We start from the raw sequence: 25,088 nt of genomic DNA, 5'->3' as shown, positions 1-25,088 counted from the left end.
GTTTAATTCTGAGGTACAATTTCTCCCAGACTTGATAGGTCAATAATTTTTCCTCGAACGAAGGTACCTCCTTGTTTCTTGCAGACATTCCCAAACCCCCAAAATGTCTTCAAATCAAATGCTTTGCAATCACTCAACCTTCTACATTGCTCACAAGCACTGTACATCACTTCAGAAACAGTTCTGCATATTTGCAGCTCTCATGACATTGCCAACTTGGGCATTTGTTACAAAATGTTTTTTTATTTTTTTCTTGCACCAAATTGCTGCAAAGAATCACTTTCAAATCTGCAATTTATCCACACAGTAAAGTATCTTGATAAAATCTGTGTTAAATATTTTCTATGTCAATCTGTGTATAGAATTTCTGTATAGCTGTACGTAAGCAGCTTCTTAAACTCTCAATAACTTCTAGTGTGGAATATTGTTTTAACTAATTTCTTATTTCAAAATCTCATACGGACTCTTATCTCACAAACAAGATGCCACCTTCTGATCAGTGTCTACCAAACCAACCCGACAGACAAAACTCACAAAAAACACCAGTTTTCTCAAAACAACAGACACACTGCTGGAACGGCTGATGACAGCTGGCTGCATCCTTCAGAAGTCAAACATACACTCAAGATTGCACTTGTGATTGATATCATCAGGAAAGGGACTCTGCAAAGACACAAAAAAGAAATAGACAATCAAAAACTGTTCACGGTCAATACTTCAAAGAGGCTGGTATAAAATCGCCAAATTGCGATATTTCATAAACTGGTAATGACTTGCTTCACGTGAAGATACCACTTACCGGCGCTATCATGAAATATGAGTGCATTGAAAATTATCATTTCAATAGGAAGACATGTAATTCTTGTGTAACTGTACAACTTTGCTGATATACACATTAGACAAAATGTTTCTTCAGTCCTGTATTTGCTCATGCATTTGTCAGTTTATTTGAAGAAACCACTGAAGTGAAAAAACAAACAAATAATGACTGCACACAAAGAGGTAGTAGTACGCATGATGATAATGTTGATTCTGATGCAGTAACAGTTATGAGGGTAACGATATTTGCTATTATATTTTGGATCAAAAATTTGTCTTCCACTGATTGGTTAAAAGAGCTTCACGTGATTGTAGGTATTTTGAACTATTTTAGAGTGTTTGTGTGTTTGACACTCCATGAAGTACTATTTGCAAAATGACGTCACTTTTATGACGACATTTTGCAAATAGTATACTATTTGCAAAATGATGTCACAATCACCCTTCTTTACAATCAAGTGTACCCGTCCGCGTCCGGTCCCGAATTCTAGTGTTCAGGTTTGCAGCGGCCATACGAGCGCTTGGATACATGCGACGGGCAACTCTGGCGGTGCCACGGCTACTACGTTTTTCAATTTCCGATCTCTCGCACTGTTGCGTATTGCAGGCGCCGCGCTGCCGCCGCAGTGCGGCTAAGCCTATGGGGCCTATATAAAATGATTTTCATTTTTTATTCAAATTTTTGATCCAAAATATAAAACAAATATACTTTGCCTAGTTTCGAGTTTCTTGTTAAAACTATGGGCCTCGGTGACTCCAAACTAGTACTATTCACTTCGGGGCTGCGCCCCTCAGTGAATAGTACTAGTTTGGAGTCACCTCTGCCCATAGTTTTAACAAGAAACTCTCAAGGCCAAGTATATTTGTATATTGCCACTCCTGCTTACAATGAGTAACAAAAGCATGATGAAAGAAAAAAAAAAGAGAAGAGGGGAGAATGAACACTAATGCAGCAATGCTTCTCTAGCCATCAAAAACTCAGTAGCACGGAGATACATCCAACAAGAAGGCTGGCCCTGCTCGATTATATTCAGGAATACTTGTCATAAAGTGCGTGCAACTTTATCAGTCATCTCTATATGAGTATGCACAGAGCCGAAGAATCTTATTCTATTACTGAAACTATGCATAGTTTGTCTGTAGTGTGACCACACCCTCAAAGTTCTGGAAGATATCCCGAAGCAAACTATGTGCAGCTTTGCGTAGTGTGACCGAAGCTATCGAAAGTCAAGTGTAGGTAATAGGTGCTGTCCCAGTAGACTCACCCTAAAAGGCCTCAAGGTGGACTAGCCGATACATTCCTGGGATGATAGCCCAGCTTATGCTCACTCTCACTGCTGACAAAGTTGCTTGTCGCTGCTGACGTCTCCCCCGCTGCCATGCTCGGGTCATCTGGCCTACCTGATGAACTGAAGGTGGAGTTGTCCCGGACCACAGGGGGAGGGGCACCGTGGTCCTTCACGTGCACCACCCTGGTGTCGATGACCTCACAGTCAATCTGCATCATGGAAATGTGGTCCTTTGGAGTATTCCATATAGACTCTGGGATTGAGATGGAGAGGAGAGCAGTTATTACACTATACATAACACCATGGCTCTATTAACAAGCTACATTGTAGTGATACTGCTACTTTCCAACTGATGATAGCACAAGATAATGGAAGCGCCCATATCAAGCACACAGACCAGAAAATCAGAATGAATTGCATCCGCTAAACAAGGCACATGTGGGAAAGGATTTCCTGTCAATGCTTTCTCCGCACATGTTACCTGTCACTCTGTTATCAGAATTTAACATGTCAAACCTGTTGTCAAACCTGTTGTCATACAGGGACAGCTTGGTAGAAGTGTCGCTGCCTGGAAAGCAGTTGATGATAGGTTCAATTCCAGCTGGTTCCTTTTTCCGACATTTTGGTAAGAATATACATGTAGGTCAGCCATTGCAATCCAACAAGTACTTTTGAAATCAGCGAGACAACTAATAAAAATCTGTCTGAACTAGCTTCGCTCACAGCACTGCACCTTGCACAGATATGTAGCTGAAGTTTTACATCATTGAAAATTCACATGAATAGACATCTGCTGGCCGGGAATTGCTGTATAGCACATGAGAGTATCAGCGGAAACTGCTGGGACACTCACCATTTCCGGATACAGTTGGCATGACGAGGGACATCTTTGGTCTGTGGGTGTTGTTGTGAGCCGTAGCTGGAAGGAGCAGATGATCCTGTCGACACAAAAGGAGTCAAGATTCCAATCTCACATGTTGCCATAAACATATATGCTTACTGGCCTCGGACAACCAGACTTTGACAGCAGGCAGGTTAAGTATGCATTCCCCTGCCTGAGAGGCAACAACGAATCTGATCATCACTTATGTCCCTAAATGAATATCTAAATGCATGCCAAACATTTTATTATAATTTTTCTACTCATTTTCTTAAGATTAGCTGGATATGCCCGCAAATATCTTCCAAACCAAGATTGTGCCGATGACATCATCTGTCAGTCACTACTGAAGTACCAATATGATTTCTAACTAGAGAAGCACTCTGAGAGTGCAGACCTCTGCCAAGCATGCAGCTCATTTCCACCCAAAGAGGTTCTTTACATGTACAGTAGAACCTCTTTGTTTCTACCACTGATCTTGTTCTTCCATAGAGATATCAGTGATTTCCACCCATACGTACTTCTAGCATTGTGTGCTGAAAGTCGCCCGATTTCCTAATATAGAAGCTTTTGTTACGTCATAAACCCTCAGCTGCACGGCGCACCTCGCCCTAGCAGAAACTAGAGCACGCACTTCAGTGCGCGCATACAAACCTCAAATACGCGCAGCCTGAACTCCCAAGTTCATTGACCCTACCTGCCAAAATATCAAAATCCTTCATAAATTCCCCCAAAATTCTCGGATCACTACCAAAAGTTAATCGTTTGTTACTTGTGTCATTCTCAACCTTTCCTGCAAGTTTCATCCCAATCCGTTAGCTACTTTATGAGTTATTTTGCACACGGCAAACTAACGAACAAACAAACAAACCAACGGTAATGAAAACATGACCTCCTCCCTTGGCGGAGGTAATGAAAGATATCGAAAAGCACTTTTCCCTTAAGCTGGTATCTCACTGAGCGGCGAACGTTTGCGAACGTAGCGAATTTGAGATTCGCCAACTTTTCTGACGAATGTTTGCGAAAAATCAAAGTTCGCTTCTGCCATTAGCGACAGTTAGCGACTTTTTGCGATGTTTAGCGACAATTAGCAACACTTTAGCGAATGTTTGCGAAAGTGTTTGCGAACACAGGTGGCGACTATTAGCGAATGTTAGCAAATGTTAGCGACAATTTTGCAAACGTTAGCGACAATTTTGCAAATGTTAGCGACAGTTTTGCAAATATTAGCAACTGTTTGCAAATCCTTTAAGACAATTTTGCGAATGTTCTTGGACCTAGAAAAGAACCAGGCGATTGTGTATAGTAAGACCCATAAAACGACATAAAACCTTCCACTGAATTCAGATCTCTTGTGACAACCGTTCAAGATGGATTTCCAGGATATGGAAATAAATTTCTGCCAAGAAGAGGCTCAAGGTGTTGCTATCCTTGAAGAGCTGCTTTGTCAGGCTGCTGCTACAGCTATTCTCTCTAAAAAAGAAAGAGTGAAAATGTTCACTCTTGAAGAAGTGAATAACAGAAAAGAGTGAGTTTCAAGTGAAATTAGAGTGATTTTGGACTGAAAATGTTCATTTTCACTCGTTTTAGAGTGACCTCAGGGATCACTCCAAAATCTTCGAGTGATCCCTGAGGTCACTCCAAAATGAGTGAAAATGAACATTTTCACTCAAAATTCACTCCAATTTCACTCAAAACTAACTCTTTTCTGTAATTCACTCCTTCAAGAGTGAACATTTTCACTCTTTCTTTTTTAGAGAGTTGTGCAGCATAAGAGAAATAAAATAACGAAAAACAAGAAAGGAAGAAGAAAAGAAAGAGAGTCAGAGAGTGCTTGTTGCAGAGGACAGACTTAAATCAATATGAAAAGCTTTTGAAGCAATTACAATCATGACGGAGATGTCAAGAGCTTCAAGAACTTTCTTAGAGAGGAACCTTGTCTGTTTCAGAAGCTTTTATATAGGAACCATGTGGTTACTTGTTCGCTAGCAGTGGCGAATCCTATAAAAACGTTAGCGACACCGTATTACGACCGTTTGCGAATTCTTACGAATGTTTTGCGAATGTTTGCGAATGTTTGCAACTGTTAGCGAAAATACAAATTCGCAAAGGTTCGCAAAGAAATTTTGAACATGTTCAAAATTTCTTTGCGACAATAAAAACCGTTTGCGAACTTTCTTGCGAATGTTAACGAACCTTTTGCAACCGTTTACGAACGCTGGCGAATTCCCAAATTCGCTACGTTCGCAAACGTTCGCCGCTCAGTGAGATACCCCCTTATAAAAATTAAGCGTAACTTGTATGATCCCATGTTACTAATACAATTAAGAAAAGGCATTGCATGTATTTCAACTGCATAGGTCCTTTAATAAAGAAACAAACAGAAATGATGCCTCCTAGACGCTTCAGGGAATCAGGCATAAAAATAAGGGCGGAAGAGTTGTAGTCACCTTCCGGAATGATACAACATAGAATGTATCCTCCCTCCTGTTCAGAGCATCCAGTAGGTTATCGTACGACTGCTGGAACAGATGGTCGTAGAGTTGCAATGCCCTCTCGTCCGACTCCACCTGCAGGGCAGGGCCCGAGCGGAAGCGTCTGTGATGTGGCGACTGGTGGCGCTTCTTCTTGATCTGACGGATGGGAAAGAACAAAAAATCTCATTGTGTTCACAAGCTGCTTGCCTTAACTGCTGGTAATTAGATATACATATAGGATGAATCAGAAACATCCATAGATGTCTGAATAATAACTAGCATTGGTATATTAGTGTTAGGTAAGTGAAATAATTTTAAACTTTAACAAACTGATGTCAGCATCATACGAATATTAGGAGTGTTAGATCATATGTAATAAGTATCACCAAATGAAGACAGTGTTTCTGCATGGCTGTAGTGATCATTCACTTTTAAATCATACAAGCGAAGATGACACTTTAAATCAATAATCTGATTGTAAGCATCATTCATGCTCAAATCATATTGGGGGATGGAAGTTAAGTTCAGTGTTACATGCTATATCCGGTGACTGACATTAAGTGACACTGAAGAAGTATAAAAGTTATAAACGTATACAAAGAGTGAAAACAGGGTGACAACTCACCTTTTTCTGCCGCTGATTTTCTGTTGACTTGGTCTGTTCTACAGCCTGCCTCTTTGCCCAAAACTGCAGAACATCTGTTAACCTGTACATGATTCAGAAAACACATTACAAACTTCTACAATAACAAAATCCTTTCAGCTTGAATACTGTTCAACTTCCAAGGGCATGGATATACATGAAGAACTCCCCCACTGCAACACCCCCCCCCCCAAAAAAAAGTAGAAATTACGCGGTGCGTAATATATGTCCCCGCCGGGAGTAGCATTTAGTAGCAAAATGTACAATATAGGTAAAAAAAAGGTAAAAGGTCAAAGAAGTCAAAGGTCAAAATTCTGTGTAGAAGTTTTGAAGCCCTCACCTAGTGCCATCACATAAAGCAAACAGAATCGAAATCGGGTTAGAAATGGCGGAGTAGCATTTTGTAGCCAATGTACTATATACATTGTAGGTCAAAAATCAAGGTCAGAGGTCAAAGAAGTCAAAGGTCAAAATTCTGTGAAAAAGTTTTGAAGACCTCACCTAGTGCCATCACATAAAGCAAACGGAAGTGAAATTGGGTTAGAAATGGCGAAGGAGTAGCATTTTGTAGCAAAATGTACAATACAGGTCAAAAATCAAGGTCAAAGGTCAAAGAAGTCAAAGGTCAAAATTCTGTGTCGAAGTTTTGAAGCCCTCACCTAGTGCCATCACATAAAGCAAACGGAATCGAAATCGGGTTAGAAATGGCGAAGGAGTAGCATTTTGTAGCAAAATGTACAATATAGGTAAAAAATCAAGGTCAAAGGTCAAAGAAGTCAAAGGTCAAAATTCTGTGTAGAAGTTTTGAAGCCCTCACCTAGTGCCATCACATAAAGCCAACTGAATCGAAATCGGGTTAGAAATGGCGAAGGAGTAGCATTTTGTAGCCAATGTACAATATACAGCTGTAGGTCAAAAATCAAGGTCAAAGGTCAAAGAAGTCAAAGGTCAAAATTCTGTGTACAAGTTTTGAAGCCCTCACCTAGTGCCATCACACAAAGCAAACGGAATCGAAATCGGGTTAGAAATGGCGAAGGAGTAGCATTTTGAAGCAAAATGTACAATATAGGTCAAAGGTCAAGGTCAAAGGTCACAACTGAAATTCTGTGTAGAAGTTTCAAAGCTCCCATGTAGTGCTTTTATATAAAGCAAACAGAATCAAAATTGGCTCATAAATGACAGAGAAGTAGCAAATTGAACATTTTGATCACACACGGACGCACAGACGGACGGACACACGGACACACACACGTACGGAGCCCATTTCATAGTCCCCTGCTCGAACTCGTTCGGCGGGGACAAAAAAAAAGAAGAAGAGAAAACATCTCATCTTTTCCAGTGAAATGCAGCACTGTAAAAGTGGATATTTTCGCACAACTAATTTTTCGCACTTGGCCGTGTAAAAAAGACTTTCGCATGTTTTAATTCCGCGGAATCAAGACATCAAGTACTGGAACATATGGCATGCAAAAATATTCGCGTGCTTTTATTTTCGCGATAGCTTCTGGTTGCGCGAAATGCATGAAAAATTCAACACATCGAAAATTTCCACTTTTACAGTAATTCTCGTGCCATTTTGGAAAAACATAATTGGGAGGGGTCTTTGGTAGCATGGAATATACAGTAACATTACTACTTGCCAATTCAAGCCCCAAGCCTTGTTGCATAAAAGTTGAGATCAAACATAAGTCGAAAAATCAAACATAACTCTGTGAATACTGACTGGCTGATATCTGATTTACGTTTGATTGCATCAACTTTTTATGCAACAGGCCCCTGAGCCGTAACTTCATATGTAAACTACTTACCTTAACAGCAATGCGACATTGTGCAAGCTCTACAAACTGATACATTCACGGCAGTATCATTCATAACAAATAGCCACATCAACATCAACCAAACATGACACGCTGCAAATTCAATGTTGCTATACCAATTCTGCTGTATTCTTGTCAATGCACAAGTGCAGCTTTACAATCATTTGCACCCTGTCTGTACCCATGCAGTAGTAGGCCTATGCATTACAGGAACATTGCTCAGTGAATATTAACATGCTTTTAAAATATTCAAATAAGTCTGGAAAGCTATCATTTGTATTCATTTTTCAAGGCACAACTGGCAATTAAAGAAACACTGCACCTGATAGTTTCACTGACATTCATCTGGTGTGGGCATGAGAGGTTGTTCTGTGACAACAGATATTGCAGGTCTTTCTTGCTTGCCACTGAGAGACCATCCCCCAGGGATGCGGACTGGTTGATGATGGTCCGCAAGATGTGCACCTCCTCTGAGTCAAGCGGAGGTGTCGTGCCTGCGTGCGACCGACTGTACACAGAGGCGTTCTGGACAGTGCTCTGTGAAAACTCCAGGAGTGCACGCCCAGAGTGGTGGATGGTGTCATAGGCTGAGTTAACACTATCAGTCTGACCAAAGAGGCTGTAAAACAATTACATCATGCGTAAGCTTCTGGATCACTGGGAATATTTCACTCCCAACATTTGGACTTTACAACTCTCCTGTCATCTTCTCCAACTATCTGACTATAAAGGCGATTATTTTCGTGAGTGTTTAATTTTTGCAAATTTTGCGAATCCCTGTTGGGCTGAGAATTCAACCATATGCAAAAATATTGCTTACAGACAGGCATGTGTGAACTTGCAATAAGCCTTGGTGTCAAATCACAAAAATAACACCTTGCAAAATTATATGTCTGTGGCCTATTCATTGATAAGAATATCTGTGCACAAAAACAACAGGCTCTTTTACAGTAATCAACATGTCTTTCAGTTTCCAATGCATTACATCAGACCACTAAATATGGAAGAATTCTGTGCAAATTTTTGGACTTTTGGCTCAAACTCAACATAAAGCAATAGGGGCCAACAATAAACAGATATGGGGGGTGAGAGGGGAGACTGGATACTACACAGAATCATTTGAGGTGGGGTGTAGAAAGTTACTTCATGAAATGCCGACACAAATTTACTTTTGCGATATTGGGGATTTTCTGAGTTTTCCCCAATAGAAAGAAGTCAAAGAAATAACAAATAGAACAGAACAGTACTTTACTCTTATCTCCCTGGCCTATTGATAAGAATTCTGCTTGCAACTTAATGGTAATTATTGAAGGTAATCGAAATGATTAATTTCATTCAACATGACTCTCATTTCACACATTCTTACCGCCAATCTGAATCATGTTGCATCTTATTAACAGCAGCACGTGCATTCTCCCATTCATTTGAATTTGTTTATACTTTTTGGAGAATGAATGCTTTCTGCTCAAGAGAGTGAAAGTGAATTCCAGGTATAAGTAAAAATTCCTCACCTGACTGGGGCAAGATTGAATCCTATGATGAAGACAATGGCTAGGAGGCAGGAGGCCGTCTTGGCGGGAGAGGAAAATACTGAAGACTGCATCTTTTTCAACATCGTATTCTGCAAAAGAACAGTGTAAGGAATAATGGATGTCAGACACCCTAATCAACGCATCTTGCCTGAGTGATGGAGAAAACTATAGCACTCACAACAGCCTGAAAGCACATTCAGCAAATATTGGTGTATTATACTGGGCTTTGTGTAAACAAATATAATTATGATTCAGCTCCCTTGTAGATGCTTATATTCATGTATGCCATGGTTTTCTTCACTAAACTACGATGCAAGCAGTCAAGCATTAGTGATACAGTCAAACCTGTCTATAGCGACTACCTGTCTATTACAACCACTTTTTTCATCTCGCTTGGTAGCCACTATAGACAGGTTTGACTGTACATCATACACACAGACATACAAGACCATAATGACAAGCTGATTGTAGAGGGAGTCAAAGAAACGAATCTTAAGAATGTGAAACATGAAAAAAAAATAGTGACATTGCCTTGTATGACGATCAGTGTCAAGCATTTCCATCTCACTCAACTTGTTTGTTTGGATTTTTTTTTAAGAGGGATCACAATTATACTAAATGTGACTGTGCACCTCAAAACGAACATAAAGTCGCACACACTGATTTTGCGTGAGGATGGAAATAAGTGAAATGGGTCAACCAAGCCGAACTTGACTTTTTCATATTTTCTGAAAGAGCGGGTCTTCTTTTACATTATGCTAAAATTTGGTATCATAAAACAGGCAGGAAAGGTGTGTTTTCTTAGCAGTTTATCTCGAACATTTTTGGTAGTATAGTGTGATTAGGTGTGTCTTTAGAATCCTTTTTCATTTCTGAAAAACCTTGTCCACACTCTTCACTTTCAACTCTAATAACCTATGAAAGGATAGTGCTACTGCTTTGAAAGTTGGCATTAATTATGGACATAATGTGTTAATGACACTTGCTTAATTTCAGTTTAATCTGATAATCCTTTCATTGTTGTTACTCTGGTGGTTTACTTCCTGTTTTTTGTCCCGTTCATCGCACAGCCAGCACGGTTTGGTAAAGATTAAGCGCTTGAATAGACACTGTACTTCAGAGCCTCTTTTCTCAGTTCACACTTTTCCTGAGTTTGTGCTCTCTTTCCAATATTTAGATAGGTTAGGAGAGTCCATTTGATTTGAGTTATATCTCATTTTAAAGCTTAAAGTCTGCTCTTTCAGAATATGGTCTTAACTAAAAATTCATGTCTGGCAACTTTTTGTTTGTTTTGAGGTGCAGGGTCACAAATAACTGCAAAGAATATGAACTCCAAGGTAGGGAATCACACACTTCGCTTCTTGAATCTCATTCTACTGGTGTGGTACTCAATCGAAAATCACACCACCCACGAAATTGTTCCACAAATCTTGATTCACTAAATGTTATGCTCTCTCACAATAAATGGTGAGACAGTAAATTCTCTTCGAAGCACTGCCACAAGAAGGATGAAGATAAATTCCACAACCAACATGTGGCAAAAACTGACCTCCTTGACTAACGACTCCACTCGATTCCTCAGGTTGGTGTTCTCTGATTTTAATCTTTCTATTTCCTTCTCCATATCAATTGCTTTGTATTCCAGCTCTTGAAGGTACTGCACGAGAAAAATCAAATCAGTTAACAAATATACCATCTTTAAAGGCAACAAAGAAATAACAAACATTCATGGCAATCAATATTTGTGGAAAAAAATTGATGTAAAAATGTTTGGTTTTACTGAAAACATAAACCCAGTAACATCGCATTTGCAAAGGTGTATCATTTCATAATCAGTCATTACATTGCCAGGCGAAAAAAGATAACATGTTGGAATATTGTGACCACAGATGTTAATCAACACCGTGGATACTATCAACCTGTTGAAGACGACATGATTTTGCTATAACACTCATTTCCCATAGACACCTGCCTGAGTATACTCGTGACAAGTCTTCAACAGGTTAATAATCAAAGTTTGATTTAGCACTGGAGTCAAAGTGTACCGTTGCCATGCTTACAAGAACAGCATCTGAAGAGTCTTTCTGTCAATTTTGCAAGACTATGATCACGTGGGGCAACACATACCAACCAATACAGAATACAAGGTACCTAAGAAATTACATTGCTGAAGATGAAAATTCCCCTTTCTCACAGTATTCTATCTCATAGTATTGCCTTGGGAAAGAAATACAAGTCAAAACGATATTCTACAACTGTATGCCCCTCTACAAGAAAAAAAGTCCTCCTCAACCACACAGCAGGCTGACATAGAACTGGAATCAAATGAAAAAAGATGAAGTACAATCTATACGCAGCTCATTCAAAACGCTTTTGTGGCAGACCAATAGATCACATTAAACTGACACATGCTGATTATTGTATATCCCTTTTCAAACTTCGTTTTGTAGGGTGGTAAACAACTCACCTCTTTTTTCTTTTTTCTGGAAAGACATGCTGACTCCCTGTTTTTAATCATTCTTTGTTGTCTTTTCCATGCCTTGACCTAAACATGGACAGGGGAGAAAAAGAAAGGAGAAGAGATAGATAAGAAAAAAAAAATGTCATAGAACACAAGATCTGTCAACGCTATACTAGTCAAATCTGAAGGCCACCACCACTATTAACCCTAAAAAGGCCAAGGGGGGGGGGGGGGAGGCAGGGGTTGAATCAATCCCCCCTCAACATTTTTCGCGACTACTCCGCCGCGCGAGAATTTTTTGACCGCGCCATTCGCTGACTTTTTACCTTCAAGTCTCGCGCATCTTTTGACACCATTTTTGCGAAAATCGTGCATACCGTTACGATGCTGCATAACGTTTTATACATGCCTGTCAGACCGAAAATGGCTCAAAAACGTGATTTTGTGTATAAAGTCTATGCAAATGGAGTTTTCTCTTCTTATTCATAAAGATATGATTATTTTCACTTCCATAAGCTGAAACTAATTGATTTTAGCATAATTATGCTTGAAATAGGTTCTGTCATAAATTTTGCGGAAAAAAATGATAAAACAAAAGGTCGAAAAAACATGGAAATACATAAGAAATTCATAACATAAAATACATAAGAAATTGATTTTGATATCAAATTTTTTTTCAAGTACATTGTTAGGATGCTACAAAGAATGTTTTCACCAAAAATTAGGATTCTAGGAGCTTTAATTTCTGATTTAGAGCAAAATGTATGATTTTATGCATATATTAGCATAATTAATTATTATGAAGAAAATTTCCATTTTTTTTGTATAGCTTGGTAGATTACGCCACAGGTAATGCACGTCCCAAATTTAATGGCGATTGCGCGATCGACGGCCGAGATCTCAGGGGGGGGTTGAATCAACCCCTCCCCGGCCACAGAATACCCAAAAAAGCCCGGCCTGGTTAGGGTTAAACAGATCATGATCTTACCACCATCATCACTACTTATCACCATGGACACAACTGTCACTTAATGCACAAGAATTAAATCAATTATTTCAGATGTAATCAAAGTTTGCAAACAGACTGTGGAATAATTCCAGATGCATCTGTCTACGCCGTCAGTGTTTCAAGGAATACCTAGTACTTTGTTTGAATCCACAGCAATGCATGCATAGTTATGCAACAACCCTACATTAAATGTGCTTTCGATGGTGCACACAAGAGCTGTATCCATATTGGTTTGATTCTGAGAGCAAATACAACAAGGAAAAGTAGAAATTACGCGGTGCGTAATATATGTCCCAGCCGGAAGTAGCATTTTGTAGCAAAATGTACAATACAGGTCAACAATCAAGGTCAAAGGTCGAAGAAGTCAAAGGTCAAAATTCTGTGTAGAAGTTTTGAAGCCCTCACCTAGTGCCATCACATAAAGCAAACAGAATCGAAATCGGGTTAGAAATGGCGAAGGAGTAGCATTTTGTAGCCAATGTACAATATAGGTAAAAAATCAAGGTCAAAGGTCAAAGAAGTAAAAGGTCAAAATTCTGTGAAGAAGTTTTGAAGCCCTCACCTAGTGCCATCACACAAAGCAAACGGAATCGAAATCGGGTTTATATAGAAATGGCGAAGGAGTAGCATTTTGTAACAAAATGTACAATATAGGTCAAAGGTCAAGGTCAAAGGTCACAACTAAAATTCTGTGTAGAAGTTTCAAAGCTCCCATGTAGTGCTATCATATAAAGCAAACAGAATCAAAATTGGCTCATAAATGACAGAGAAGTAGCAAATTGAAGAATTTGATCACACACGGACGCACGGACGCACAGACACACGGACACACACACGTACGGAGCCCGTTTCATAGTCCCCTGCTCGAACTCGTTCGGCGGGGACAAAAATATCTAATGAACACAAACACACACACAAAAATTCCAGTCGAGACTCTTTTAGGACTGACATGAATGTATTGCATTCTCTCATCCCATTTTTCTTTATCAGCATCATTCATCTTCATCTTGATCATAATCAATACCCTCACCATTACCATATAAACCCATTAGCAGCAGCATCAATGCGATCATTGCTATCACATGCTGCTCATCATGACTTAAGCCATTATCAATGCTATGTACATGTACTGCACTAATTTCATAAGCATGCATCTCCATCATATACAATGTACTATTCACATTGAACATCATAATTATTACTATTTTTTTTCAATGGACTATATCAAATTATGATCAAAACTATATCATACCTGCCATCCTCACAAAAAGTGATCATACATTTCTTGGGTAGCAACAGGCATGTAACAAATGCATCTACTATCTTAATCATGACTGTTTCAATTCTAATCTGTATCTGAGCATCTTACATCCACATCTGGCGGGCAGGGCTGCGTGACAACAGCCACTGGCTGGGGCGGGGAGGGAATGTTGGTCTGAAGAGGCAACGGGATAACCTTGGCCTGCTTTGCCGGTGGTGGACTGCAGGAGCCGTTCACTGGTGAGAACACAGATGGTGAGTTCTGTTTTACCACAATGGCTGGTCCTACTGTAGCTGCATATTACAAATTAAATGAGGAAAGAGTACATAAAAGAAATGTATTGATCAATAAACAGTCTGCACAATAGTGTGGTAGTCCCTTATAGGTGACAGTAAATGAAGGGAAACATGGAAGACAATACAGTCAAGTCATTGGAAAAGCAATTCCTTCAAATCAAACAGCATTTAATAAAATTGTAAAAATGTTATAACACACCATACACTTTATCATATCAGTTTAATCAAAGCTCAAAATCAGAAAGAGATTTCCTGATCACAAAATAAAAACAAATTGTAATACATGTAGAGATGGACTGGGTAAAATTACTTGACACATACTGTCGGCCTACGTGCACTGTGAATTTTCTTTTTTTACTCAATAACATTGACTTAAACTGGTTTTTAAAAAATACTGTGAGATGTGAAAGCACTGACACTAAACATGCTTTCACACTTGGCACATACTTCAAACGTGAGTGCATTCAGTTTTAAACTGAAACATGGTTGTGGTACTTTTCATGCTCCTTCTTCAATTTTCTTGATTAACAGGTTTTAATAATTGTTTTGGTGGGGGTATATTCTTAGTCATCATACGTAATGTGAGGATGCATCTGCCATTTAAAGAAGCTTGCTTTTACATTGTCTGTAGCCCATTCTAATTCATTTCGGAATTTTTGCAATTTAAGAATTACATGTAGTTCAGGTAGGTTTCTACCAGTAAATTTATCTTACTTCCTAGTTTGATGTATCTTCAACTTTTATATAAAATAGAATGAAGCAACTTGAAACATACCCATCCTCATGACATTACAATGCATTCCTTTTACAATGAAATCCTTGGAACGGGCAGTTTCCTTTCATTGTATCAAAATTTGGTTGTATCAGAACTGTTAATAAAGTGTAAAAAGACTACTTGACCATTTTGTGACCTGAATTTTTACTTTGTTGCAACAAGAATTCATTTATAAGTGTTTATTATAACAGGGGTGCACTATATAAAAATTTGTACACACAGTATACAAATTAAGTTGAATTTCTTACAGAAATTGGGGATGAAAGACATAGGGTCCTACAGAAAGTAACAGATGGCAGGAAACTTTCATAGCGTATCAAATGAAAAGTATCCCTAATGGACAGAAAGAATATGAACCAAATTTCATCTAGCTTCACATCAACAATGTTTTAAAGCAATGCTGATAAATGTTTAGAATTTGACCAATTGCTCACTAATCAGTGGGGGATCCAGGTGGGGGCGCACCAGGCACATGCCTCCCCCCCCCCTTCATTTTTGTTAAAACAAAGGAAATAAAAAGAAAAACTTGGGGCTGCATGTGCCCCCTTTAATTTTGCAAAGACGCCCCCCCCCCCTTAACAAATTCAAGGAGCCGCCCCTCCCAATCTACTATTTTTAGGGTAAAGAAATATAGAAATGAGGTAAATAAAATAAATGCAATACAGTTTACACGAAAAACTTTAATAACTTTGTTAGTGAGTTTCATACAGCACAGACTGATCAACATTTCCACATCTCACAATATTCTCTTCATACAGTAAGTTATACCTGGTATGTGCTTGACAGTGACCGTTGTCGGCGTGGTCGACTGCATGGACACTGCCGTAGTAACAGGCTCCACCTTGGGAGCAATGGGGCACCTTGGCTTGGGCCTGGGCGCGATGGCCACGCCCTTCTTGGTCCCGTTGATAACCCCGCTGGCAAGGGACTTGGTGGTCAGCCCATTGGGTAGTGTCCCATTGGCAATGGTGATGACTTTTTGCTGGCCCACCCCGAGGGGAACGGAGGATTCCATGGGGGAATCCCGCGGCGGGGTGAGTGGAGGTGACTCAAGCTTGATGTGCACATGATTCTGGCTACCATTCTGGAGGATCTAACATTAAACACGATATGAAAAGGCAATAGGCTGCCTATACTTGAAACTTTCTTTAAATACACGTAGATACCAGGGCAAACAGAAATACTCACACAATCATACTCTCTTTCAGGATATCTAACATTTTATATCAGTGGCAGCATGTGCACGTGTATACAAGTGTACAGTCATCCAGTTTAGTCATGGCCTATTCAAGTACACGTGTATAAACATGCCTCATCGTATATCAGCACTGCCATAGTACATTGCATCTCTACTAGCACTAATTTATGCAGTACTCCCTACTACTATGGTTTACAAATGATTTCAAAACCTAATCAAAACTTAATTGGGGTGTTCTTTTCATTTGCGAAGTGGCACATGTACCAAGCAAGAGGAAAAATAGCTAATAGTACAGAGTAAAGTGGGATGCAACAGCTTACGATGCACTTTTAATAGAAAAATATTTCAGACAGATCCTGTTTTTTTTCTCTCTCTCCATTTGTGTCATGTAGACTGGATTCATTCACACAGCAGCTTGGAAATGCAAAAAAATGCTGAGAAAAACTGCAATCAAAATCCTTTTAAAAACTTTCATAACAATACAAGTTTCTACAGTGTCTGATGTGGTTTGCCTGTTTCCCCCCCCCTTCAAAAAACAAACAAATAAACAAATAAAAAATAAACCATGAATCTGAATAAAACTTGTTCTAAAAGGTGGTGCCACTGTGAGGATCCATTATCGTCATGATTTATATACAATGTAGGTTATTTGAAATTCTTAAAAAGAAACAATTACAAATGGAAACCAAAGAGCGAAACTAATGTTAAAAATGACAATGATAATAATGCTTAATAATAAAATTACTACTACTGTACTACTACATCTACTACTACTACTACTACTACTACTACTACTACTACTACTACTACTACTACTACTACAATTGTACTACTACTACATGTACTACTACTGCTATTACTACTACCACTACTACTACTACTAATAATAATAATGACAGTACGGTTGCAATGAATGCTCAATTCTTACAAGAAGAATAAGAAATGGAAAATAATAAAATAAGGAAAGATATTTTTTACTATGATTTATGAGATGCAAACAATGAACAGTTAAAAAAAAAACATTATGGAAAGATACTGCATCAAATAAAAAGAAAGTGGTCTCTGAGAATTGATGGGTTCCCTTACCACAGAAGTCTGGCTGGATTCACTGGAGGTTTCTGATGAGTCTGATGAAGGAGGCGGTGAGAGGGGTTCATTCTTGATCTGAAATCCACCGTTCACTGAAGGAGAAGATAAAATATTGCATTGTTATCAAAACTGATAATCAACATTGTATTCATTCACTTTCACAGTTATGCAGTCTCTGCTTTTGCAAAATATACAAACTTGAAGTACAGGTATACTTGTACATCGTATGTACACTGTATGTCATACAGCTTGCATACTATTGAATCTAACTGAAAGTATTTCATACAGTGTAATCACAATAATTGTGATGTACATTGTAGCAGTTATTTTTAGTGGATATCACATTTCTAATACAACCAAAAAAAAAGAGGAAAAAATGGAATTTATTACATTTAAGAAGAATGTGATAACAGCAAATATATCTAAGGCAGAAAAGATGTTAAATACAAGTGTAAAATAAAGAAATAAAAAGGGAAAGAATTGCATAACATGTTAGCAAAATCGAATCACATACATGTACATGTACATACAATGTACAGTACAACATTACAATCATAGCATCTCATAATTGACCATCTCATCCCATGATTCTGAAATTTATTCCCTTCATAGTATTACCAGCACTTACTTTCCCCATGATACTGCTATGAGATATCCACTGGACAGGATTTTCTCCAGTTATCATGGTCACAACAAATGTTTGTGGAAGAACAGATGGATAATATGAAAATATAATCCCCTTTGAAGTACCCATGCAGTACAGGGTAGAAGCACATTTGATTAGTGGAATTGTCATAGAGGGATAAACCAGTAACTACATTTCAGCGATCAGCAGATAATCTCACGTTCAAATGCATACAAAATGTACCACTGGTTGGACGACATTTACACACACACTTGCATTTATATTGTATATCATATTGAAGTACTTTGTATTGTGTATGTATCCATGTTTACACTGCCCTGTAGTACAAACCCTGCACAGACCTGTATGTTTACACTGTAGTACACATGTCTGCTGTACATACAACTTGTATTCTCATATGGCTAACAATATGTCAGGTGTGTCTTGTTGAAATGTAAACAGGTCCAGATTTTGAAAGCACATACTGAGTAAACTTTACACTTCAGTGTGTACAGATGCTTGATACAATATATGCATTGTACATTGTACATTTACTTTGTATGTGTGTGTAAAATACACAGGGCTGCCAACCTTTGCAAATCAAAACACACTGAATGCTCAGTAAACCCTAAACAATAACAACAGAATTAGCAATAAATAACATATGTACTAGTAAGATGAAAAATCTTGTCATGATTATAGAGTAATCTAACATTATGATACTAATAATGATTGAATAAGCATCATCAAAAGACAATACATGTACAAATTGTGATAACTGAAAAAAAAAAGGATTATTGCATCTAGAGTTTAAGCAGAGCTGTAAAATCTTAGGGAAATCATAATTGAATTTCTATTAAACATGCAATACTGTAATCATCTTATTTTTTTGATGAAGAGAAAACACACTCAATACTATGAAAACATAATATTCTTAAAAATATCTGCTGAGAACCAGAAGGGTGCTAATGTTCTACAATTTGAGAATAAATAAAAATGAACAATCAATTTTTGTGAAATGAAAAACCATGTACATGTATCAAAGAGACAGTTCTGTAATCATAATCCGTCAAAAAGCTGACGAGAAAGTGCTATTCTATGAAGTTGTTCTTTCATTGTACACATACAATTGTACAAGGTGCATGCAGAGGCGTATCATGTATACTTGTATGTGCAAAGAAAACAATGACACACCATGGTTACAAAACACATCGAGTAAAGACTAAGAATTCTTAGAATAGTGTGCTTGAATCTTATTGCAACCTTGCACAATGTTACATTTACACCTTCGGTATACACACTCATGAGCAATGACAAACAGTCTCTCTTTTTTTGTTTGTTGTTGATACAAACTGTAGCACAGAAAAAAAAAAAAAAAAACTCAATCAGTTCGCTTCAATTTCAATCATTGTAAGTGGTAGGGCAGGATTGCAATTCAAGTTCTAATTTGACAAACTGGAGAACAGACACACAGACAGAAAGACCAAAAACAGACAGACACAGCAGTAGTAATGGTAGTACCATGGTGTATTATAGTGTGATACACCGTAGCTTTTCACTTCAGAGCATACATGTACAAACGATCTGTGTGTAACACACGTTGCCTGAAGAGAACACACACTACATGTAGTTATCACCCTCTCTTTGTAATTGAATCTATTATTCATAAATAGCCTTGCCACAAACGCTCTCAAAGAGCCAGTCGATCCCCACTACGGCATGTTCAAACATCACCATGGCAACCAGAGAGGAAGAGAGAGAGAGGGTGAGAAAGACAACAAAGGCCTGTATATTTAACCATTTGCAGGAATCACTTACGCTTTGAGAGGTACACTGTACATTAACATCAGCATTACAGAACTATGAAATATCGTTTCAAATCGTCTTGGATGGTAACCATTTCACTGATATTTCAAGTCTAAACCATTTTGACATCTTATACATTGCATCACTTACTGGTGATGGTTTGAGATCATCAAAATATTTAATAAATATTTCACATACTGAGAATCTTGCTATAGGATTGGTCAAGAGCTGATTACATGATAAAGCGTAGTTTTGCTCATCACATCACCTGAGAAGAAAAGTTCGTTACACTCTATAATGATAGTCATTTTGTTTTGCTGATCTCTTTATAGTCCACACAGTCCTAAAGCGTGATATAACATAATTTTGAGTACGCGCGAAATGAAAGTGCGTTGGACTGTGGTCTATCATTTGACCTGGGTCAAGTGATAGATCACAGTGCAACGCACTTCTATTTCGGTGCCACGCGCGGGGCGCGGAGCAAATTTGTTGTTTTGGCACCTACGCGCATACGTCATAAAGTAAACTACGTAGCCTAAGCCCTGAGGATAGCCTAATACCCCTTTCATATTGGCATCCTCGAATGTCATGCCAGACTCGAGTCTGGGATAAACACGGCGTAACTGCCCTCCCAAATCCTTATGTACAAACACGAGGTACAGCCCGTGGTACCCTTTCATATTGATCTCGAACACGGCACGAACTCGGCACACGTTTCCATAGCAACCCGCTCGGGACACGGTCCCGTGATTACTTGCGGCCATTTTCCCTCACTTTTTTCATGAAAGCGACAGTCTTGCAGTCCACCAAAATGCCGAATCCACGAATTTTTCCAAATGCGTTACAACAATACATACATTTTACAGCTGACAGTAATCAGTACAGTGTATTTATAGCCACTGATGGCAGCCGTCAGTATTCATGTTAACTATTAACGCATACTGATTGTCTTGCAATTTTACACGTGAAATGAGTGTAAAAACTGTTTAGACATAAACAAACATAAACTATATTATTCTATAGTCAACACATATCTTATTTTTTTATTATTCAACAATTCGTTGTTCTTACACATTTGATACCTCTGCAAGTCGGCAAACAATTTGCAATGGCATACAATGTATATACGATGAATAAACAAATATTGTACGTTGACAAAGCACACACGTGTAACTGCATACATACTAGCGCTCTCGCAGTTGTTATTATCTGAGATTTTATCCGAGTTGTATGCCGTGTCCGTTCATATTGGCAGCGTCTAGCATGAACTTCACGCCCTGTTCATCCACTGTTCGTGCTGTGTTCACGCTGAGTCGAGCTTTCATATTGACAGTGGTCTGGGAGGAATATGGCACGTCCTCTGGAGGACGTGCCGTGTTTTTGGCCATTGCCAATATGAAAGGGGTATAAGACAGCTATTAAAAATGGTTTCAGATGTGGAATAAAATGGGAATATCTAGGAACCTAGATGTGGAATATAAAGCAAATAATCAACTTTTAGTTTCAGGCAATGAGATAAGCTATCACTTCCTCGGCGATCTGAATGTGTACGCTATCTTTCCTAAGCTGCGCTTCGGAAAGATACAATGTACATGTAGCTACATTGTACATCCAGATCGCCTCAGAAGTGATAGTTTGTCCCATCACCTTCACCAACGTTGATTATTTGCTTACTAGACGATAATGAATGGATTCTACTGCTGAAGAATAAATTTTAAAGTGACAAATGTGGGAGTAACCCAAGTGTCTATGCCCAATTTTATCTTCCTTTTTTTATCAATATGTGTGGGTATTAATTTAGAGACATCTCTATAAAATATTTCCTTGATTTACTTTGCCACTTGATACAGCTTTGATGTCATGGCTAGAGCATTTCAACCGTATGCAGCAGACAAGGAATCCTCTGTCATACTGCCACTTTGAGTATACTGTAACTCTTCATTTAGATTTAGATGGCTTTTAATGATTTTTCACATTTGATCTGAGGGATAGACCTGTCACCTTCTGCAGGATATACAACTGTATTTCCAGATATGTACCTCTATTTGTATTGACCTCTAGCAACAAGAAATACGAAGAAATTACATTTCCACAGGACTTTCTAAATACATGGTAGTACCACGGGTCAGGGCCAGAAAACTTATATTTTAGCATAACATCAGTCAATCTGGCTTCTGACTAGGAGGGCTTCACCCCAAATCCCATTCACACAATCATGCCTACTGTACATTGTACAGGGTGTATGTTTTAACCTGTTGAGGATAAGTCTCCAGTACACTTGGGCAGGTGTCTCTGGGAAATGCGCATTGTAACAAAATCAGTCTGTCCTCAACGGGTTAAAAGGCTAAACTGCCTGGGCCAAGTGCCTCCAGCACACTTCCAACAAAGGCAGAGATAATGTTAAGTAGATACACTGCAGAAGCCATGTCTACAAACGTACAATGTACAAATGTACCATGATCATCACATTCAATAGTATTCAGTAGCTCATACGATTGTATTTGGTACAATATTGTATGAGCTTTTAGATCCAATCCAATTTCTTCCACAAGGGCTGCATGCTTCACATGTTTTACATAGTACCGTACAAGCCTTGTGCACTGTATAAGCTCGAAATAGTAAAGCATCATTTTTAGAATTTTCTGATTTTATGTCATGCTACTGCTCATGGTGAACTCGTGCCAGAGGAAATTGATCACTACTGCACAGTATAGTCAGCACACCTGGCAACACTGAAACCTACGAAATAGTGACAAATGAGGGGAATGTCTTTAAAATAGGGACAATCCTAAATTTCCAATACATTACTACACCCAGATTTTCACAAAAATAAGGACTTGGTATGATAAAATCACTAATTTGTTTTCTCTTTTCCTGGGGTGAAAATAGGGACTGTCCCTATCAAATAGGGTCAGCTGGCAAGTATGAGTCTGTTCTGGCTGTAATGACTGTTTCCCCTTTGTCTCATTATCACGTGATATTGCTACATTGTATGTGTGTCTGCCAATCAATAATTGCCATTGACAGACACTTGTCAATCAATAATTCATTCATAAAAGGCATTTTATTGAACATCTAATCAACAAATAGAAAATGACAACAACAACAAAATAAAAACAAAAAACTAGAATAACGTCTGATAATATCACTACAGCAGCAATACACGCATTAGCTCTATACACGTGATGTTTGCACTGTGAGTGGTCAAAACCATGGTACATCATGTACACGTTGGGCTTGCATACTTGTCTTAAAATGTAATGATAGGATTACTAATAGTACAAATTATGTATCATTTTCCAGCCATAGTGCCATAATTCAACTTTGAAGATGACAATCAGTAAACTTTGTAGCAAAAACTGACAATATATAATGTACTTCAAATGGGTTTTATTACAAGCATATTTTCATCACTTCTTGCTTTGAATGGATTGAGATACAAATGTAGATGAAATTGAAAAAAAGAAATTGAAAAAAAAATGTTACGCTAAGCAAACCAAATTTGATGTGAGAATGTGAGTCACTAGGAATTACTTTCTTTGGAAAGAGAGAAAAAATATGATACAAGTGTACTTGGTTAAATATCCACACAAGGAATATTATGATCCATGGATTGCAGGGTACAACAGAATATCATCTTGTGATCTGTAATGTGAATACACACATGTACAATGTAGACAATACTACTACAAAATAAAGATAGAAAAGGAATCATCTGTAAGAAATGGAACACAGCCAGCTGATACATTGTGGATCAAATATACATTGTATATCACCGGATACCTGTTTTCTCAAGGCAATTTTGTTCAGCTTTTATAGTTCACCTCTAAAGGGTTCTATTATTTTCTTTCTTTCTTTCTTTTCCACTGAAAGAGCACTTGTATTATCAAGTGGATTCAAGAGCATTTCACAGATGATTTGTGCTGGTAAATCACTTGATGTTTCTGTCATGTTCACAAATATGGTCAAACCATGCATCTGACTGGTGTGCTACGTATGTATACTTGTATGACTTTCCAAAGATGCAGTCATTTAATGCTGTGATACAGTATCTCATGACCAGAATAGTCTCGGCTCCAGCCCCAGCTCGTTCTACACCCACACTCCACACACTGCAAACCAATGAATGGCTATGCGCCACGTCCCTTTATAACCCCAACGGTCAGAAGAGTGGTATGCTTACGGTCTCTTGTGAGCTGCTCCTCCTCTCCCAGCCCAAGCCAAGCCTTGGCAAGGTCACCATTGAGGTCAACTGATGCAAGGTCACTGGAGGTCAGGTCACTCGTGTCATCACTGCTTAGTATTTCATGAGATGGAGAAAGGACAGTCTAGGAGGGAAAAAATAATAATTTAGAAATTAACTGATTAGATATCAAAGGGTTGTTGCTTTTTCTGTGACAAAACATTGGTTATGAAAATGGTCCTACCAATATATGTTATCCTCAACAATGTTTGTCCCAATTTAAACTGGATTCTGTTTTCAATATTCATACATTTTTCACACATTTTTTATTTTTTTCTGACATACTCTCTCGCTAAATACACAGCATCAATGTCTCAGTATGTCACACCTATGACATCAAATAGGCCTACCTGGATGTTTCACTCTCACTTTGTTCATCTACATTGGTGCTTTTACATTTTGACAAGAATTCTGCTGTAAACTTGCAATGAATTATCAACAAATTGACCATCAATATACCGTAATATGTATTTGAACCTAGACATGTAAGACTACAAGATTGTACATACACTTGTAGTGTTCAGTCACTCTGGCTGATAATAATTGAGGAGGTTTTGCATAATCTATTTATAAAACATCCAGATACCTCTGAAAAAAAAAATCTACATGTACTATGTACACGTATGTAAACATGAAATACTCTGCTTGTAAACTTATGACTTTCATGCTCAACCAAATACTGCAAAAATAACATGAATTTGGAGATAATGAATTTTGTGCCAAAAAAAAGTAAACTATCACTCATGAATTTACATACAGTATATGATGCAAGCAAAGTGTACTACAATTGACCTGCACATATCTAATCAAATGTGTAAAAATTTCTACTAAAATTTACAGTAATTTACACATTTCTTTGTATTTCAAA

The 25,088-nt window shown here is 38.3% G+C and overlaps 1 protein-coding gene across 1 annotated transcript; it reads right to left on the bottom strand.

Moving 5' to 3' along the window:
* Positions 1-245: 245 nt before the first annotated feature.
* LOC139732638 (cyclic AMP-dependent transcription factor ATF-6 beta-like) lies at positions 246-24,598 on the bottom strand. Its single transcript, XM_071643498.1, has 14 exons — positions 24,590-24,598; positions 24,161-24,305; positions 17,544-17,662; positions 16,028-16,352; positions 14,297-14,481; positions 11,925-12,002; positions 11,007-11,114; positions 9,437-9,546; positions 8,248-8,544; positions 6,091-6,172; positions 5,439-5,621; positions 2,962-3,046; positions 2,085-2,361; positions 246-663 (listed from the first exon to the last, which is right to left on the bottom strand). The coding sequence occupies exons 1-13, from the start codon at positions 24,596-24,598 to the stop codon at positions 2,096-2,098; spliced, it is 1,992 nt and encodes a 663-aa protein (XP_071499599.1). The 3' UTR covers positions 246-663; positions 2,085-2,095.
* Positions 24,599-25,088: the final 490 nt, after the last annotated feature.

This window comes from Diadema antillarum, unplaced genomic scaffold, assembly GCF_040938485.1.
Source record: "Diadema antillarum isolate AM-2024a unplaced genomic scaffold, OU_Dant_1.0 scf00000024, whole genome shotgun sequence".
Lineage (NCBI taxonomy): Eukaryota > Metazoa > Echinodermata > Echinoidea > Diadematoida > Diadematidae > Diadema > Diadema antillarum.
This window is presented reverse-complemented; position numbering and strand designations above follow the sequence as displayed.